Source organism: Vidua chalybeata, chromosome 21, assembly GCF_026979565.1.
Source record: "Vidua chalybeata isolate OUT-0048 chromosome 21, bVidCha1 merged haplotype, whole genome shotgun sequence".
In the NCBI taxonomy this organism is placed as follows: domain Eukaryota; kingdom Metazoa; phylum Chordata; class Aves; order Passeriformes; family Viduidae; genus Vidua; species Vidua chalybeata.
In genome coordinates, this window is record NC_071550.1 from 70,362 (window position 1) to 90,826 (window position 20,465).

At 38.8% G+C, this 20,465-nt stretch overlaps 3 protein-coding genes across 11 annotated transcripts in view; 1 reads left to right on the plus strand and 2 right to left on the minus strand.

Moving 5' to 3' along the window:
* Window positions 1-1,123: 1,123 nt before the first annotated feature.
* On the minus strand, window positions 1,124-9,487 carry LOC128798504 (uncharacterized). Of its 5 annotated transcripts, none has more exons than XM_053962092.1 (2): window positions 8,923-9,487; window positions 1,124-2,996 (listed from the first exon to the last, which is right to left on the minus strand). In XM_053962092.1, the coding sequence occupies exon 2, from the start codon at window positions 2,934-2,936 to the stop codon at window positions 1,629-1,631; it is 1,308 nt and encodes a 435-aa protein (XP_053818067.1). In that variant the 5' UTR covers window positions 2,937-2,996; window positions 8,923-9,487; the 3' UTR covers window positions 1,124-1,628. The 5 variants fall into 5 exon arrangements, with proteins under 5 accessions (XP_053818067.1, XP_053818068.1, XP_053818069.1 ...); XM_053962093.1 differs by lacking the exon at window positions 8,923-9,487 and adding an exon at window positions 8,439-8,611; XM_053962094.1 differs by lacking the exon at window positions 8,923-9,487 and adding an exon at window positions 4,814-5,745.
* LOC128798718 (uncharacterized) lies at window positions 8,062-12,068 on the plus strand. Its single transcript, XM_053962495.1, has 5 exons — window positions 8,062-8,083; window positions 8,507-8,927; window positions 9,743-9,877; window positions 10,934-11,049; window positions 11,872-12,068. Exons 1-5 carry the CDS (start codon window positions 8,062-8,064, stop codon window positions 12,066-12,068), a joined length of 891 nt encoding a protein of 296 aa, XP_053818470.1.
* A 650-nt stretch (window positions 12,069-12,718) lies between these two features.
* RALGPS1 (Ral GEF with PH domain and SH3 binding motif 1) overlaps window positions 12,719-20,465 on the minus strand; it is a 78,436-nt gene continuing 70,689 nt past the window's right edge. For 2 of the 5 annotated variants that reach the window (XM_053962082.1, XM_053962081.1), the window contains 6 exons: window positions 20,293-20,373; window positions 18,066-18,171; window positions 17,578-17,670; window positions 17,298-17,403; window positions 15,819-15,910; window positions 12,719-15,430 (listed from right to left, as the gene is read on the minus strand). In XM_053962082.1, coding sequence (XP_053818057.1) covers window positions 15,401-15,430; window positions 15,819-15,910; window positions 17,298-17,403; window positions 17,578-17,670; window positions 18,066-18,171; window positions 20,293-20,373 — 508 coding nt within the window. In that variant the 3' untranslated portion in view covers window positions 12,719-15,400. Of the gene's footprint in view, window positions 15,431-15,818; window positions 15,911-16,514; window positions 16,646-17,297; window positions 17,404-17,577; window positions 17,671-18,065; window positions 18,172-19,798; window positions 19,852-20,292; window positions 20,374-20,465 lie in introns of those variants that run through there. The other 3 variants (XR_008434440.1, XM_053962084.1, XM_053962085.1) reach the window with 3 other exon arrangements.

Consider the following 20,465-nt stretch of genomic DNA (forward strand, 5'->3'; position numbering starts at 1 on the left):
GTAAGCTACAAAGAAAACTGTCAGACTCATTTTGGCATCTTGCAGAAAGACAGTGGTCAATGGTTCTTGTGACAAGAGAAATTCTCCACAGTGAGTTTAGTTTAAGACTCAAACAGGTTGCCCAGCCTTCCTAGACAAAGCCCTGAGCACATCATGCTGTAAGCAGGGAGTTGGACTTTCAGATGCCCCTTCTAAACGAGGAATCTAAAATTCTGAAATTCTAAATGGACCTGCTGCCACACAAGAGTGTATGACTAAGAGCAGCAGGCGTCTCAGATCCTAATATAGCTGCCAGTTTGTTGATACAGACTGGGAGATGCTGCAGTCACTGTGAAGTGAAGGAAAAGTTCCCTTTGGACATTGGTAATGATACTATTCCACTAATGACAGAGCTCTTTAAGGGCGCAGGTATGTGCCACTACAAAGTAGACAAAGGAATGAAAGTGTGACACTAATGTAGAAATTTTAAAAAGCACACTTGTTGTCACACACACTTCTCTCTGTCAGACACCAATGTCAGGCTATCGCTGCCTTCAGGTGTGCCTTCAGTAGGAAGATTCTAATATATTGCCACAACATATGCAATGCATGTAGTTCTGGGGGCTTATCAAACAGAAACTGAAATTGTGAAACTGAAACTGTGAGACAAGTGAGGAAATGGCTTTTCTGTTTGCTTTGGTTTCCGTCTGGCCCTTCAGCAAAAGTCACTACTTACCACTATTTCCAGCTAGAGGTTGGAAAAAATGCAGCTTCTGTACTCTTACACCTACCAAGGAAGCAATATAATTCAACTTACCCATCACAAAAAGAACTAAAATCCAACTTGTATCTAAGTTTCACAAAACATTTTCCTACGAGGCTTCAAGGTGCCAGGAAAAAAACCCCAACAAAATATTACGTTTCATAGAAGTTGTTTGGCCATCTATTTTTTCCTCCTTGAAATAGGTTCTTTTTGGTTCACCGAAGTATCTTTTTTGTTAAGATGAATCTCTATCCTTTGCCTCTATTAAAGCTTTCCAACACAGCACTTACCACTTTAGTAATTCAGAACAGGTGCAATCACTCTTCTCAAACTTACATGTCTCCAAAACCCAGTTGAACAAGACATTTTTTATCAGTAAAACTCCAATGGCTGTGCTTAGTGTTACAATCCATCACATCTTTAACATACGCTATTTCCAAGAACATAAGGGGTAATTTTTTTACAACTGAAAGGAAGATTGGACTCAATTATTTGTCTACCTTATACTCAAATTGACGCATACAAATTTAGTACTCTGTGACATACAAACTGCAAGAATTAAGCAATGCTACCTTTAACACTAATGATTGTATTTGTACTTTTTGTACATAGGTTGAAAACTGTTTTGCATTATTTGAATCAGTTGACAAATACTGATTTTTATTATTAACTGAAAACAAATTGTACATTTCCCAGAACAGATACTGCAATCTGCATTGACCCTTGGTATCATTAAATGATTCATGGCTTTGCTATAGATTCCCTAAATAATTGCAGAAAATTGTAGACTCCATGTGGAAATCAATGTAATGTGGTCTTTAAATTGTATCTTCTGTCTTCCCACAATACAGGTAGCTCTCCACTTTTACTCCTTATAACCAAGGTTTCAATTTTGAGGTTGCAGCATGGTTTGAGATAGAATCTTGTTAACATTCATGATTAATGATGAGTTATATCTCCACAGTGTTGTATCCCTGATGAGAGATTCTCTGGGAAGGTCTCCTTGAAGGGCCTTCCGACAGTGATAAATGAGGGCAACATCCATGGGAACATTCACACTCTTCCCGTAAGCATGTAGGACAGAATGGACTGAAGTCTGAATCACCTTTCGTGGATCAACTATCATTTTCCTGGGATTGATTACCTCTTTCCTGTCAGGCTCTCTGTACACATGCTGTAATATGTTAACACCTGGCACAGTATTCCAAGATGAAATGTTGAACATGGGAGAAGATACGGTTTCTGGGAAGATATGGTTCTCAAAGAGGAAAACACTAGTCCCTGGGTTTTGCTCCTGAAGACTGTTCATCATTGTTTTCCAGTCTGGGTGTTTAAGGGGAAGAATTATTTCATCAGCATCATTAAGAACCACAAACTTGGTCCTTTCCATGTTACGGTATATACAGTCATTTAGAGCTGTGATTTGTCCATAGTAGCCAATGTCTGTCCCGTCTTGCATGAAGCGCCATTTAGAAGAAACCCTGAGGTGTGAGTTTATTGGCCAGGGAATTACCTCAACAGTTCCTTCTTCTATATAAAATTTCAAGACTTTCTCCATCAGATGGCTGCAGTTGTTCTTATAGATCACCACTTTCTGTACTCCAAGAATCTTATACATTTCCATACTCTGTATAAACTGCAAAACATTGTTGTAGTTTCCAAACATGGCAGAAATGCACACGGTGAAGTCAACAGAAAAGGTCTCAGGCTTGCGATTTTTAATTTCAAACCTCGGCAGCTGATCAGTATTTCCATATGGAGACTGATGAATTGATACATGTGTTGGATCACAATTTTTAGGTTCCAAACAAACTATATCTGCTGCACCATAAGGGAATCCAAATCTATCTGAGTGAACATCAATTTTTGCTTTTGATACATATATCTTTCCATCGGCCTGACAGCAGAACCAGCAGTACAGTTGTTTTACATCTTCATGGTGTACAATCCCAATCACACGAGTGACTTTGCTTTCTCTGTCATCAAAGTATGGGGATATAATAAAAGTTTTGTTACCTTCTAATGCTGTTATTGTGCTAAGGGCAATTTTCCCTCTACATCTTCTACTTTCTTGAATTACTTTTGGCTGATGAGAAAGTCTCTGTAACCTCAGATAAGAAACTGCAAGCATTGAAGTTACAGTCATAATGCACACAGCAGCAGCAAAGTAAGATTTTTTCCCAGCACACAACATTTTGTACGTATCTGAATGTCCATGCAAATCTCTTTGTCCTTGCACTTTATGCTGCCTTATCTGCAGAAAAGAAAAGGCAGTATGAGATAATATTGACCCATGATCATTGCTCAAGAATTTCACAAACAAGATGGGGGTAAGTCTCTATCATGGTGCACTGACTTACTCAGAGACTCAGCTACTGTGCTTTTATGAAAAGCCAGACACAGAACATGCATTTAATGATATGTATGATATGTGACACTCTGAATGTCTCTATTTGTCAGATGCGTGGAGCAGTTTCTCTACATGGAGGGTTCTGTAGAAAAATATAACAGAGGTCTATATACAGCAATACAAGGAGTATTTTTTTCAAGAATCCAAATTTTAGAATATCCAATTTAACAACTAGGCAGTAATTCTTAAAGCAAAGCAAAACTTTTTTTTTTCCACCTATACAGTGTGTATGTAAATTATGTTTAAAAAAACCAAACTCAACCAGACTTCTCACAGACAAGCTAGAGGCAGATAAATTAAATGTATATAGAATTAATCAAGTTCATAATAAATATGCTAATTGTGGATTACACACAAGGATCCAGATATAATCACTAATTTATTCATTCCCTAACTTGCAGATCACCACAGATGAGACCATACACACAGAGGAAAGTCAATTCATAAAATCCAGCAAAGGCAGGTGAAATCTATGCAGGTATAAAACTCAGTTTGCCACTCTACCCTACGTAACCCTGTACGAGGCAGGAGTTGCAGGAAAGGTCATCTCATATTAATGCTTACTAGAGATCTGGGCCTCTTCACACTGGATCAATGCTGGCTCAGCTCCTGGCATGATTTGGGGTTTAGGGCTTAAAACTCTTGCAGGAACAGGTAGGCAGTCCTGAATGACTCGATGACCGAAGTCTTCAGCAGCATTTGTGCTAGCAAGTGTTAATGCCTGAGTGGGAGTTTAGGGCACTCTCAAGCACTGATTTCTACAAGTGGAGCCTAGATAAAAGTTTTCTATACAAATTCATATTTAGGTATTCAGATATGATCCATAAACAGAAAAGTGACAGCAAGTCTCCTCAAAGGCCTGCTTGTATCACAGAGATTCTTGGGAAGAAAAAAGTGTCCCAGATTAATTAAATTCGTGTCATATCAGAAAACTGCATTTGTAGAAGAGAGTTTCCCCAACTGCCAGCAGGAAGTGTGGAGTAAAATGCCGAGATGGAATGAACTGATGCTATTGCATAAGATGATGAAAACATTTCTAGCAGGCGAAAAATAATTGCCTGTGCCCTCAAAATAATGTACCATATTTTCACAATTGCTATTTCATGAAAAAGTGAACTAGGGAGAACCACAGTCAGAACACACCCCTGAAAATGTACCATATGCCAAGGCTGATGTGATTTACAGCAGCCTTTGCTAGCTACCAAGAAATTGCTTTTCAGATGAGACTAGTCATAGGGGCACCGAAAATCTCACTACATCACACTAGGCACAAAGCAGAAAAGAAGCAGCAGAAAGCACTGACTCTATCTCTGAAATGGAGATAGTATCCCCATAAGTCCTTAAAATTGAGAGCAGAACAGCAAATACATAGTAAGAGTCTGCTATTGCCATACGACTTCCAGCTGGAGATTGGTGACTGAATCAACTCAAACTTTTTAAGTCTTTTTATGATACATTCTAAAGTAGAGGCTTCCCCCAAGCATTCTTATTCCAAGGATGTTATATATTTTAGCATTCTTACGAAGAGAAGGTCACATTTAACATTCTTCCCCTCAGTTTTATCTATTTATGACTTAAAATATTGATCTTACAGAATAACTATTTTTTAATTAAAGAAAAATCAAACTATGTCAACAGTAAGTAACAAATAAATTTATTACCTGTTCTTTCTTCTGCTTTTTCTAGCAATAAATAACTAACAAGAAAAAGAGATATCTTTTCAATTGGGTTTTGAACAGCAAACACTGCAAAGGAAAAAGTACTTTTAAAGTAGATAGCACAGTGAGGTTCTGTTCAGTCCTCCATTCATTTTTTGCTAAGTTATTTTGCTAAAATAAAATACCTTGTTTATTTTAAACAGATAAAAACTTAAATACTTTTAAGGTAAATTGCAGTAATTGTTCAATACAGAAAAATACTGTGAGGAGAAAAACTGGTACATTATCTAAGATACTTCCTGGTACATTTTATTTCACATAGCTGTTGCTCTTTTAATGTATCAGCAGCCACACCTACCAGAAAAACAAGTTTTCCTGCTCTTGAGCAAAGTACACAGTTGTGTTGTAAGAACTTAATTTAAATTACAAATGAGTATGGAGCTGCTGAAGAAAACCAAACATTTTTCATGGATTTTTTTAAGGCTACTGAAGTTTTCTTCTGAAAATTAATCTTGCATGTTGATATAAACCCAGTTTGCACACATACTTAAAAAGAACCAGAAAAATACACAATATATATCTGCATTTCTTGCACAAACATTTTTTTCATAACATGCTATAAGGCCTAGTTAGAACATGTAGATACAAATTCTGATTAGGAACTGTGAGAGAGTGCTGAAACAACAGCGAGTGCTGAAACAACAGCGAGTTCCAGAAGCTAAGAAAAAGAGCAAAATCAAGAGCTCAAAGACACATCAGAACACTGAATCTTAAAGAAAAGAAATACGTAGTTATTTGATGAGTGAAATTCACGGTTTCCTCAACACAACTCATTAATTTTGCTCTCCTGAAAGAAATGGCACAAATAGTTAGTCATAAAATACATGAAGTCAGTGTAATTAAGAACACTAAATTTATATTTCCTCACTATAAAAAGGGTAAAATGGCAAGTTTTAACTTTAAAAGTACGCTTTCAGCATATTTAAATGCTCTTCTTTTATAGTAACAATTCATTTCGATTTTGCATTTTTTAATTCCAATTAATATGCAAGTAAATATGACAGAAATGATGCAGATTTACTTTAATACTAAATTTAGCTAATGGTATCAATGGCTACTTTGCAGTATTCCACTTAAAAATACAACAGGCTTTCTTCCTCCACCCTGACAGATTGCAGTAGTATCACCTCCTCATCTTCATGTTCATTACCTTTTCATTCAACAAATTAGTTGAATGAAAGGTAAAACCATGTCATAAGAAACAGTCTTTCTTCACCAATTGTTTCTCTGCAGTTGGCTCAGTTTCCATTACTCTCTAGTACAGGAGACTAGAAATGTCTGTACCTTATCCATTTGTATGTTGGATTTTTGTTGGAAATTTTCTTTATTAATGTGAGCTAGGATTACATTTTTTGGAGATGCAACATGTTGCACAGATACATCTGAGCTTGTCATCAGCCTACAATTGATGCATCTGCCCAGTCAGGCAAGTGCAGTTACACAATGTTTTCTTCTGCAGCAAGGTCATAATAAAGAGCTCTTGTCACGGTTAGAATCATGGAATGGCTTGGGTTGGACAGAACTTTAAAATATCTAGTCCCAATCCCCTTGCTGTAAGTGAGACATCTTTCACTAGATTGAGCTGCTCAAATTAATCGTGTTTCTCCTTATTTCGTTGGTCACAGTCCTGCTAAAATTTACTCTAAAACCTTGTATGGGATCAAGAATACACTTACAAACTTTTATATATTTAAATCATCTTTTTTTCCCTGTCCTAAACCAAGGAATCCCTCATGCTTTAGCCACACTGTAACCACTATGCTCACAATACATTTATTAATCTCCCATTACAGGTTCTTCCAATAGCTTGTCTTTTTAGAATTTTGAAATTGAATTTTTTTATCGCCTTCAAATTGGATGTTGTTTTTACCTTTGGTGGCCAACTTCTATTTTCAGACCTTCTTTTCCAACATCTTTCTAAAACCCTCCACAACTAGCACTGTCCTTACTAAAAGCTGGTACCAATTGCTAATTTAATTCAAGAGTCATTCCTGAGTAATAATTAATCTCCGTCACATGCTCTATGCATTGTGGCTTTCCTTTGTAATTTGTTTTGTTTGCATGGAGATGGCTGACAACTATTTAGGCTGCTCATTTCAGTATCTTGACAATGTCTACACTGCATTACCTCTCATCTTATTACTTTATCTCCCAGTCTAGGGTAAGGATAGAGGGCAAGTGACAAGAGGTGACCGCAGAGTTTGAGTTGCTAATATGAAGTAGTAGCTTCAGCAAGAAAAAGAAACAACCTAATCCTTGTTTATCCAGGGTCTAGCTAAAAACCCCCCACTAGAAAAACAGCCTTACAAAACTTACCATTTTTGAAAAAAGTTATTCTCTGTCCTTTAGTTTATGATTTTTGTCAAAAGCAGAACCACAGATCACTGTGTTATTAACACAGTGTTAATATTAGCAAATATGAACAACAATTTACCATCTTTATCTCAATTGCCTGTTGTTAATCTTTTGATAGCTTACTTTTTCCAGGAAAAAAGACATACCAGGTATCCACCCTCTTTTATAAGTTCCAAAGTCCAAAGCATATTGTTTGAAGGATTAAACTGAAGGCAGTATTTTTCCACTAATAAAATACTACTCTAAAAAAAAAAAAAGTGTCGATTTCTATTCCAAAGACAATAAGCCAGAACAATATACAGTGTTGTCATACAACTGCCAATATACAGTTGTACTTATTTTGTGCCATTAGAACTGACAAACCCCACACTTCCCTGTATACACTCAGAAACTTCTCCATTATAATCTGCTGTACATCCCTAAGCCAAACTCCTCCTATTGTAAACATTTAAACTTTGTGTCCTTTGAAAATCAAACAGATTGGGCAAAACAAAAACTGCATTACATTTAAAAGACTGTTATTTCAATTTTTTTTCTTTCACACTTTTTTAGCTGGGACCGAGTTAATTTTCTTCCTAGTAGCTAGCAGGGTGTTGTGTTTTGTGACCAAAGCAAGTGCTTCAAACACACCGATTTTTGGCTATCACTGAACAGTACTTATGCAGAGTCAAGGCCATCTCTGTGGCTCCTGTCCCAGGAGTTGGGTGGCACAAGAAGTTTACATGGAACACAGCTGGGACTTCTGAACCAAACCAACCAAAGGCCTATTCCACATCATATGATGCCGTGCTCAACCATCTAAGCTGGGGGAAGAAGGAGAAGGGGAAACACGCGACATGACAGCATATGGCTTCCCAAGTCGCTGCTAAACCTGATGAAGTCCTGCATTTCCTGGAAATGGCTAGAAACATGCCTGCTAAGGGGACATAATGGATAGATTACACATTCTGTTTTGCATGCTGCTTTGATTTACCTTTTAAATTGTCTTCATCTCAGGGAAAACCCATAGGATTTCCCGCGTTTGCCTTTCTGATTCTATCCCCGCCCCACTGCAAGAGGAAGGGTGAGGACTGAGCTACCTACCTGGATTAACCCACAGCTTTGGAGGAGTTTTGCATTCTTCAAATCTAAAGTTAACCTCCACCCTTAGTACGAATTCAGACAGAGACTCAGAAAACCCGATTTGGACAATTAATAGATCCCTTTAACTTACCGTTAAGCAGCTAACCCCACTACTGAAAAGTAATGCTACAGATGATCACCATCCTCCTATTTCTTGAGTGGAAAAAAAATCCCGAATCTGTCGCGCCTCTCCTGCGAGCGCTGCCAGTCACAGGACCCCGAGCAGGTGCCGCTGCCCGACCTCCACCCCGCTCCGGGCAGGTTTACCAGGCGCTCACACAGCCGGCAGCGCGCCCGGCTTCCTGTCCCGCGGGACCGCCCTCCCGCGCCGGGCCGGGCAAAGCCGCCGCCGCCGGCGGAGCCCCGAGCGAGCACCGCCGCCAGAGCTGTGCGGAGCTGGGTCGGCGCTCCTGGAACCCTCGCGTCTCGTACCTGGCTCCCTCTGCGGTACCAACAGCAACCGCAACACGCCTCTACGGCCCGGGGCTGACGGGAGCGCTCCGTCCCCTCACCTCCTGCCCGGGAAGGCGGCGGCGGCTGCGGAGACAACCCCCCCCGCCCCTGCCCGGCCGTACCTCAGGTAGAGCCCCCGCCCGGCGTGGTCCGGGCGGGGTCGTTCCCGCTTGAGGCAGCTGCTCGTCGCTTCGAACCGTGCCGGTGCCTCCGCGCGGCTTGCTGTGCACGGCATCGGCACCGCCGGCCGGCGAGCGGCCCCGCCGGAGCGCTGCTCCAAGGTCTCGCTCGGCGAGCGGCGGGGAGTCGGCCTCGGCCGGAGGGACCCCCGGGACGGGCCGCGGCCTTCCCCGCCACGCTTGCCTCTCCCGCTGCTCTCGCAGCTTCCGCGAGCCATTGGTGACGGAGGCCCAGGGTAAGACCGCGAACGGGGCAGCGCGGCGGCCCCGGGACGCTAATGCGGCCGGTCCGTGCCGGCGGTGCGTTCTGGGTGGCAGAGCTGCCCATCCCGCCGCAGATCTGGACGCTAGCGGCTCCGGAGCGCTGATTACCCGTGCTGTGCGCCGAGGGGGAACGCTCCCACACACCACATTCTGGAAATGAACGGCATAGACGGCACAGTGCAAAAGAAGGGCCTCAGCAGTGGTGCACTGTTCTCGAGGAGGTCTTCGGATTCGACCTCGGCGCCTGTCAAATTAACTTGTGTAAAATGGAGAAACACAAACTAGCCATTACATTTTCAAAATGCAGGTCAATTAAAAAAAGTACAGGGAAATTGATAATTAATGATAATAACTATAAAAATTATAATAATGATAAAAATCCAGTAGCTTACTGGAGTCCTGTCTACTTTTAGAGATAGACGTGATAGCTGAATCATTTCTACAATAAAATACAAGGTTGGCATTCGTAGGAGTTCTGTGGTGAGATTTTCTTTTCTAGTGCCAAAGGATGTATACCCCCCATGGTGCAAGCCAAGGCTGGGACGGGGGAGGAGGGGGAAGCCAGTAAAAACTCACAGCAGGATTTGAAGATCAAGTCTCCTCAGCAGTTACAAATGTACACTCTTGGAGGCTGGTAGGTGAAATAAAAACTATTTCCTCTCCCTCCCCCATTTGTTGAAAGAATTAAAACAATTGGACTGCTAAACAATGCACACAGGACTAGTTGGACTTCCAAGTATGCTGTATTTGAATGCAAGCAAAGAATATCTTGTAATCTAAAAGGAACTTGCTTGGTGGGTTTTTTTTGAAACCTTCACCTTCTGCACCAGTTGCCCCTTCTCTTGCCTTCCATGTTTTTGTCTGTTTGCCCCATGAGAAAGTATGACATTACCTTCAACAAGATAAGACATATTTATTGTGTTCATGTGTGGCTCAATTTTATAGTTTTGTATTATTACAAGAAATGGTAACCATTTACTACAACTATCTTCCAGTGTTTCCAAGTGTTCTAGGGTGTTCCTTTGTGTTCAGAAATTTTGTTTTGTATTTTATTAAGACAGTGGTATCATTAACAAACTGTATGTAAAATAATTTAGTTAGCTGGTTGTTTGCTATTTTTATTCTGCAGAATTTGATAGACTCTACACCCATGCTAGAACAAATCTGTTTTCTGACCTTGCTTGTTTGCTTTATACTCAATTACATCATGCTCGCAAACCCAAAACATGGATCATCTGAAGAAAGTAATCATTTGCAACACCAAATTATTCTTCCACCACAGTCTATTCTTCCTTGAACCTGATTTCTGGGAGAAAGAATATGGCTACAAAGTCCAGAAATACAAAAGATACTTCCTCCAGTTCACTACAATCTGCACTTTCTTATGGACCACTGTGTTTTAGCTGATGCAAAATGGGTGTTTCTATCCTTCCTAATATAATTATGAGATGCTCTTACATCTGGGTTCTAGTGAGACCTGTAAACGCTCTCCAAGATACGGTGTATTTTCTGAATTTGATAGACAAATCTCCAGAGTAATCAATCACAGCTATGGAAATACCACAATCAACCATTAATTATTTCCAAAGTAAAACTAATTCTATGTGCTAGTGCCCACCCTCGCACACCTTGCACAGCATCCAGAATAGGAACAAAGTTATTTAATATTTCTTTTTTTACTCTCTCCCAGGTTACAAGACAAGATGCTTGGACATAATGAGCATTTAATGAACTCTTCAGTACTTATCTTTGGGTGTTGTATGACAAAAGCACGTTACCTTATAGTGAAACATGGCAATGCAGAAGGTAGTCCTCTCTCCCCCCTGCAATTTGATTCCGTAACAGTGTCAGCCTGGGATATTATGATTGTTGGTTCTCCTTCCTAACAAGCTCACTTTGTTTATTTTCTATCTTGTTACCTATGGAAAAGAGAAAAAATTCTAGTCAATTTTCCCGTTTTAACTGATGCTATTAGTAAAAAGAACCATTTCTGATAGATATGAGAGACACTTACAGATGCTTCCTCTATAAAATATTTACAATGAAACACTGGACATAATCCTGAGGGAAAATTATATAGATCCAACTTATTTCCAAGACTACCAAGTAATAAAAAAGTCTTTAAACACTCTTCCTGTTTCTCGGGAGTAACAGGAAAAGGAGTCTACTTCAGGAAAAGGACATATGCTTTCCTGTTCTGCTGTAGAAGTAACTTTTTTTATATTTGCTTGTTTTGCTCTCATCTTCACATGTAATATCTCTCTCAGGCAACTGATCATGAAATTATGTTTCTGCAGAAATTAAAGGGCCTTCATTGCCAGTCATAATCTGGACCTTATTTACCTTGCATAAGAAATAAAATCATAGAATGGTTTTAGTTGGATCACATAGTCCAAGTCCCCTGCCACAAGCAGGGACATCTTCAACCAGAGCCCAGTCTTACCTGACCTTGAACACTTCCAGGGATGGGGTATCCACCACTGCTCTGGCCAACCCAGTGTTTCATTACCCTCACTGCAAAAAATTTCTTCCATATATCTAGTCTGAATCAACCTTCTTTTAAACTATAATCCCTTCTCCTACCACTACAGGCCCTACTAAAAAAATCTGTCCCCATCTTTCTTGTAGGTCCCCTTCAAGTACTGAGAGGTGGCAATAACATCTCCTTGGTGCATTTTCTTCTTTGGGCTAAACAATTCCATCTGTCTCAGCCTTTCCTCATAGCTGAGGTGCTCCAGCTCTCTAGATTGTTCTTGTGCCTCTTCTCTGGACCTACTGCAACAGGTTCACATCTTTCCTACACCAAGGACTTGAGAGCTGGATGAAGCACTCCATATGGGGTCTCACAAGAGCTGAGTGGAGGGGCAGAATCACCTGTCACCTGCTGCCCACACTGCTTTTGATGCAGCCCAGGACATGGCTGACTTCTGAGCTGCCAGCACACATGGCCAGGACATGTCCAGCCTCTTATACACCAGCACCCCCAAGTCCTTCTCAGCAGAGTTTCTCTTGATCTTTTAATTAGAATTGTGTCAGCCCGAGCCACTCATCAAGCTTGTCCAGGCCCCAGTCTTCAAGTGTGGCAACTGCATCACTCAGTTTGTTGTCAAACCTGCAAACCTGCTGAGTTAAATTTGAAGAGCAAAGAAATTTACGTTTGTCTCTACTTCTTTGGACTTTCCAAATCTCACTTGAAAAAGTTGCAAATTTGGAGGCTTTTTCAATTTTATCCTAGAAATGTTGATTCTGTTGTATTTATACTACTAAACGGCTAGACACTGTGCTCTACAAAGTCTGTTCAATTATATTACAATTCATTCACAAATAAAACATGCATCCTGCCTTTGAGCTAAAACATTCCTTCTGTACCTTTACTATTCTTTTTCAGAATATTTTATTGTCAACAGCATACGTACCCTGCACATTTTTAAACTTACAACCAAATGCTATTACTGTTGTAGTAAACAAACTTTCTTTACATTAAAGTATTTAATTAGCAAAACAATCATTATTATCAATGTAACAAACTGAAAAATGCAGCAACTCGATACAAGACTGAGGTAACAAAATACTTTGCCAAAAACCTAGATTCCAACACCGGAGTACTTACAGGTGAGACAGTTCACAAGAATTATAGAAAGAATCCTTTACACAAATGGCATGCAGTGGACTGCTGAAAAACACAGCCAAAAATAGTGCAACAGTTTCCACACAAAACAAACCAAAATGTTGAAATTGTTTAACATTATAGTGTGACAAGTCAGTCTCACTTTGAAAACTAGTTTCTTTGCCTCATTTTAGTGCTATTTGGAAAAACATGCATTTTGGCACTGAATTACATAAAAAATGTACATTTAATAAACGAATAATATTACCTATAGTTAATATATCTTCACAATTCTGAAAATGGTAATTATGACATAATGTTTACTTTTACATAACTATTGTAGTTGTTCTCTTTGATGGAGGAAAACTTGTATGGTTTGTGATATTTTTTTTGTGAAAATGCTGTAACAATCAGTAGTGATAGGCAACCTATTGTATTTCAATAGCAGCTTTCAATTACCCGTTGAAGTACCTGGTAATAGCAGGTACCAGGTAAATGGCATCATAACACCTCTAATCAGCAGCTACGAACTGTTTAATACTTAAAGACTAATTTAGAATTGGTTTAAGATGTTTTACTAGTATTCTTTCACTGCTGTCATTATTCTTTCACTGCCATCAATCCGAATTTCTCAATACTCTGCAGCAATTTCACAATTGTGCTATACAGAAAAGATGTTTAATGTCATTGATGACTAATCACAAAAATCCACAGGTGCAGAATAATTCAGACTATATCATAGCCTAACAGCCTGAATTCATTTATTGCTGACAGGATATTACCACATTCAAAAGCTTCTATACCATCTCTAATGGCATTCGATGCTCTGCCCTTGCAGATAACCATGTTTTTCCTAGTTCAAAGTTGTCTTAAGTTAACAAAGAAAGAAAAAAACAATATATTTTTAATTACCACTTTTCTCACACAGTTCCTCAGTTATCAAATAAATTTTGATAACTTTACATACGCTTTCCCATGTCCCAGGATCTAAACGCAGTTCTCATCAGGAACTGTTTTTCTTGAAGACCTGGTATGTATTAGGCTTTCAGGATTGTAACATGAACTCTTAAAAGAAGAGTAAATTTACTTTTGACCTACATTTAACAATACAGATGTTTTTTTCTCCTTGTTGTTAGAGAAGTTTCAAAATTAACATGTAGAAAATCATGGAAGTCCACACAATACATACTGCTAATGCCAGGGAGCTTGTTCTAGAAGAGGTTCTGTTCACTTAAACTGACTTTAATGGTGTTCCTGGTTTGTAAGTTAGAGGCTGAGTTGCCAATTCCTCCTCTACACAATCTTAGGAAAGTCAGAAGAGGTTTTCTGGTGATTGGTGAAGTCTGAATAATGATGCTATACGGCAAAAGAGTTTCAAAAAGAAAAAGTGATGAATGTAACATATGAACAGAAAACTATTCTGACTGCAGGAGTGCCAGGGTACAGCAGGAATACAGCACAGAGAGAGCTCCTTCGGAGGAGAAGGCCCAGTTACACTTCTGCTTTTTGTTCATTTATTCTCTGGATATTGATGTGGAGACTTTGTACTTGCTCCACTGTTAGACAGTCTTTCACTGCCACCATGATTTTATAATAGCAGTACCATCTACCAGTACTAATGTCCTGAAGTCACAACACATACTGGAATTGAGTGGAGCCAAAAGTTGTCCACAGAAGGACAGAATAGAAACAATGATATGGATTTATTCTGAGAAGCCAGGGCCATGTGATACATAACACCTGATTACCTGCTTCCTTGTGCTAAAGGATTTGAAATTAACAACGTTCAGACTGAACCAAAACACCAAATTTATAAGCAACTATGCCATTGGTAAAAGAATGAAAGACAAACTTCTGCACAACATAAACAACCTTAAATCTACTACCAGTGTATTCCTGAGCAAAATAACTGAATGAAAACCAACTGTCCTATGCCAAAATACATTTTTCCCAAATAGCTCAAATATGAACAGCATATTGTCCAGAGATTTGATAAAAAATTTGAGGCAGCCACATTGCCAAGCAACTCAGTGCACTTAGATTATAAAAATGTTGTTCCACAATTTTCTATTCTAATTGACACTTTGGAGCAAGTTAACACTGTCAATCATTCTGTGCATTAGAAAGAATTGAAACCCAACATGGGCCAAATATTCTTCAGTCACACAAAGCAGCTTAACAATAAAAAGAACCATTTGAAAAAGAACAGGCAGAAGATATAGTGCTCAGTTTGCGGCCAAATATCAGTTCATGCAGTCTCTGACCACAAATAGCTGAGGGCTCTAGAATCCTGCAGGAGTCAGGATGAATCTTCTGTCCATGTAACTTGTCTGCTTTCATTCAGTGCATGAGACTTTATCTGGTCCTAGGGATAACATTCACTTTCTGCTTTTAAAAGCTGTGTCAGAATCACTTTCAAGTTACATAGGAAAGTGCTGAAATATCTGTGGCTGGCTCATGTCAGGAAAACCATTCTCCTCTTCCTCCTTAGAGAACAATAACCTGTTTCTTCAGTTTGGCACTTGAAGTCACACCAGGTAGGAGAGGAAATTATTCGAATGACATTAGATTAGCAGGTACCTGGAAGAGATTGTAAATTACTCATAGAATCATTACATTTGGGAAAGATCTCTAAGATCATTGAGTCCATCCTAGTATGGTTGCTTTCATTTTCCATGAGACAGTTCCTTCTAAAGAAGAGATGAAGCAACTGAGAACAAAGGTTATATGCTCTTAAGGTAACCAAACCAATAGCTAGACCTGCATAAAACCTCATTTGATGGGAATTCTCTAATTTTAAATAATCTTTCTTTCTCCTATTGAAAAAAATTGATCAATGTACAGAATGAGGAATTATGTCTGTCCTCACAGGAATGTGTGTGCACACAGATTGAAAGAGGTAACTTTTCTAGTAAGGATTTTCTGGAAAATAGGAAAAAGTGGGTAGAAATAGTTTTCACAACCTTACCTGAGGCTTGTTGCTTTTGCACGCGTCATCCAGATGTTTATGCCATAATATTGCATGAAACCTTGAACCAGTCTGAAACTTGTACACATTGCCTACAAAAAAAAGAAAATGCAAGACTCAGAATTCGCAGACAGACATGTAGTTTCAAAGAACTCTGATTTCTGTGCAGAAGCCAAAGTCCTGAAGTAAACTCTTAAATTAATATGCACCTCAAATGCTCAAACATGATGCTGCTAATATAGCAGAGCCCATGTGAGGCATGTTACCCAGCAATTCTTGGGTGAAGCAAGTATGAGAACATATGTGGCCTCATAGGCAGAAATGCTGCATTACAGCCACAGAAAAGACCACGGAGGTGGGTGTGCGGCAAGAAAATAACGCTTAGTGATAAGAGAACAAAGCCCGCTTGGTTAAGAAGAACAAGAACTATTTAGCCAAGTAAGGAGAGATGTAACAAAGTTTCTAAAATGTAACAGGCAGCAAAACTTCAGTAGTTGGCAGAAAAAACTGTTATACAAGCACTTAATTTAAAGAAAAAATGCTGACGTGAATACTAGGAATGTGATCCCTTATATTATTGGTTAGCAGATGCATGAACAGTTACAGTATTGGCTATCCAGGCGTGTGATATTCTAATCTGATAGTGAAAATATTATAAAAGCTATATACACTTTTAATAAATGTTTCTGGTTATACCACAACTGGGGACTTCATACGCCGCAGGTCAGATCTAATTTAATCCTGGCTTTCTTCTCATCAAGGCTTCTGTTAAAGTTTTTCATATTTGTAAACTTAGTTTTCTTCAATGTCCTACTGCAAATTGTTTCCTGCAATCAAATATTTTGTGCATTTTAGTTAACACCCAGATGATGCACTTTACAGAGTAGATGGGACTCCATATCCAGCACCAAAGCTGAAAACATGGAAACTGAAGAAAGCCTCAAGAACCTGTAAGCAGCCACTCAAAGTGCAAAATAATTTCAGGAGTTTTCTTATCTTTTGAAGTTTTTCAAGATTAATCAAGGGAAATAAGTTATGGCACTGCAAAATTCATTATTAAAAAGTAATAATTACTTTGCAGACTTATTTTGGTAAATGGTTTGATATTTTAATTGGTCTCAGTGTAAGTCATGATTTGATACTGACTGATTTTAAGGAAGCTATTCAGAGACTTGGAGATCAATGTATACGTGGATGTGCTGCAATCTCATATTAGCTGAGGAATTTCTGCAAAACTTACAGTAACTGTCAAAATAAAGGAATCTCTCTGCAGGCAGCACAGAAGCACCACAGCATATTGTAGAAATATGTTCCATTCAATTTGTAACCTCCCTTGAAAATTCTGTATTGAAGTTCTCCCTCTTCAGTCTTTTATGAGTGCCACTGCAAGTTCTGTAATCTACAAGCTCATTAATATATATTAATCTACTTCCTGTCACAGAAATGTAATGCAGACATTGTCCATCTTGCAATATCTACCTTTGTCAGGGTTATTTAGCTGGAAAATATCAGGATGCTCTGGGTCATCAGGCAGTGCCACCATCCAGCCTACAATGGAGACCTTTTTCCCAGGTGTAGATTTATACTGGAAAAGACAGACAAGTCAGTCATAGCTGAGACTGTAGCAGAGATTAACTTTTGACTGTAGAAGTTGTGCAGAAATATGGCTTAGCCTGGAACAGAAAGTACACTTTGGATGCCCTTCCAGATCTACTTATGAGTATTCAATTTTTGGTTTTAGAATAAATTTAAAGCTCACATGTTTTCTTTCAGTGCCTCTTAAAGCTTTTGCTCCAAAGTACAGAAGAGTTGATCCTGAAAGCATGACCCAGTATCTAGTCCATGAGGAGAGCTGAATGAAAAAGGAAAAAAAATTAGGAAAAACTGCATATCTCTGACATTTCAAAAATTTATTCACAGGCAAGTCCAAGTGCTACCAAAGTTAATTTCAGAAGCAATAGAAGAAATAGAGATAAAGCATGTCTCCTGGTGTAAATCAACCCACAACTGCTTCACTCCTGCTCTGCTGGCACAGCTAGAAATGTGACTTGCAAACTGCTGTATATCAAATGACACACAAAGGTTACAACCTTGTTGTAACCTGGTTATAACTTTGATCAGAAAATCAGAATTGATAAAACCATTGTTTCCTGTGGTATCAAGCTGCAGGTTTAATATACTCCTGAAAATTAAACCAGCCAGTAATGAATTAGGATCATAGGAATAATTATAATTAGAATCACTTACAGTAGGTTTCTTGCCTTCTTTGAGCAGTGTTTTTCTTCTTAAAGGCCCTTCCATGGTAATGACTCCTGTGGAACCACCTGCTGTGCAGCTGCATGCACCTGTTGGACTGGAGAGACAAAGCATTCCTCTATGTATTTGAGCAGACAAATAAGGATGATAAGTAAGCAATATAATTTAGCTCTAAATATATCTATCCTGCACTGCTTTACGTATATTGTATAATCTGAAATGTGACTCTAGAATATGTGTTTTCCTAACCTAGCTATCAAATAGGAACCAAGATCTTTCAAAAAGGTTCTATTCTGGGGGCTTAGACATGAAAAAATAAAACAGAATAAATACCGAAAACCAAAGTCAAAGTGAAAACAGGCAATTTTTTTTTATTCTGGTAAATTACAGAAATTACCTGAATTTCTGGAAACTTTTGGCTTACAATTTTATAAGAGCTCTTTTTTACAAGAGCTCCCACAAATGTTATTTTAAATTAAATGAAAATATCTTGCCTAATTGGAAAAGAATTGGGAAAATGATATTAAAAAATAAATTAAATCATTATTAGTAATTATTAAAAATAAATTCAATAATTTATTTACAAAGAATAGAATAGTTTTTCCTTTTCCAGGATGAACATAAAACTTCCCACATACAAAGTGAGAAAGAGATACAACTCACAGAACCCAAGTATAAACAAAGTTAGAAATGCAAACAGCCATCAATAAAGCCACAACCAAATGTTGATTGGTAGGTTATCTGCTGCTAATGTCTCTTCATTGCCACGTGATCACAACCCTGATGTTCTTATGTGGACCAATAGGATTTATCAGCACCAACTAAATCATGTCTAATAATGAATACAAGGAAAAGGACATGTATGATCTACCTTGCAGTTGTGAAAGGACCACATTTCTGTCTACAAATGAATCTGAACTCATGCTGGTGCCAAGTGCTATGCACAACCATGTCCAGGGAAGGACAGCCCTTCCAACTGCCAGGTGCATCTTCTTCCATTGCATGCACCTGCCTGGTCTCTGCTAATGTTCATTCTTGCCAATTCTGTATTTGACAGAGGTACTAGAAGGTTTCAGAAAAGGAAGAATGACCACAAGCATTAGAATTACTTGACGGTGGATAAATGTAAGAAACGTATTTTAGGGAGTAACTCTTCTTTGTGGATTTAATAGGCTTTTCACATTTTAATCTTTGTACATTTTATATTTCTAGCTTTTGTATGTTTTTGAAACAGGTCTACCATGGTCATGTTAAGAAAGTATTTTCCAGGAGCAGCTGCAATAGCTGAAATACTGTTCCAAAATTTATTTATGAATTTATAAAATATGCATTTTTATTTTTGTCTAACCTCTAACTTGTACTGTTGTCAGATGTTACTGGCACAAGTAAGGCAGCTGTAATTTATACATTATATCAATACTTCTACAGTGGCTGAAGCAAACTAATTTAAACAAAATAAAATCTTACCGGATTTAAACTGCAACTAAATCACAGTATTTGCAGAATACTGATTCAGGGCCCTATTTTCTTAACTGTTCAAACATATGTCTTCATTTGCCAGCATCACAGAATCTATCAGGTTCAGGTCAGGTATACATGCAAGGAATTACTTTTATCCCTCAAACGATATCAAATTTTCAGTGTCACCTGTTTTAGGTCTGTAAACGGATTATCTGCTTCTAGAAAGTCCATTTCTTAGTGACTAGCAACACTGTGAGCACCTGCTACATTTGGCTTGTGGATGTTCCCTCTCTTACTTGAGGTCCAAGGTCATACCCTTTTAATGAACAAAATCAACACACCACACAGACACGGACAGATATTATCGGTAGCTGTCTGGTAAATCAGGAAATAGATTCTGGGAAAGGGTCAAGAAGGTATCCTTCTAACATCATCATGTGTAAGGGAGTCAAAGATGGCCTTCATGACAAACTGCTTCCATAAAGGTTTCATAAAACCCTAAGTAAAGCCTAGTTTTCTGCAAAACGGAAGCCAGACATCATTAGTTAAATCAACAGCTAAACTGAATTTCATCTGAATGGGCCATAACCCTGCTTTACCATTAACGGGAGTTCTTACAAGCAGGAGGGGGAGACTTCGTAAATTATTATGGTCATACAAGGCTATTTGGACACAAAATACATTACACTGGAAAAGCGTAAAGACCCAAATTGAAGTTTAGCACCATACAATGAAAGAGGCAGACCCTGAACTGTACCTGTAGACACAGCTTCGACTCCGAGGAGAATTCCGGATTGGTACCCTCCAGTTAGGCCCCAGTGTGGCATATAAACGACCCCTGTTTGTGAATGCAAATATCTGATGAGGGATATTCTAGTTTGAGACTTCAGCAGTTAGGGTTTGGTAAACATGACAGAGAAAGTTCCCAAT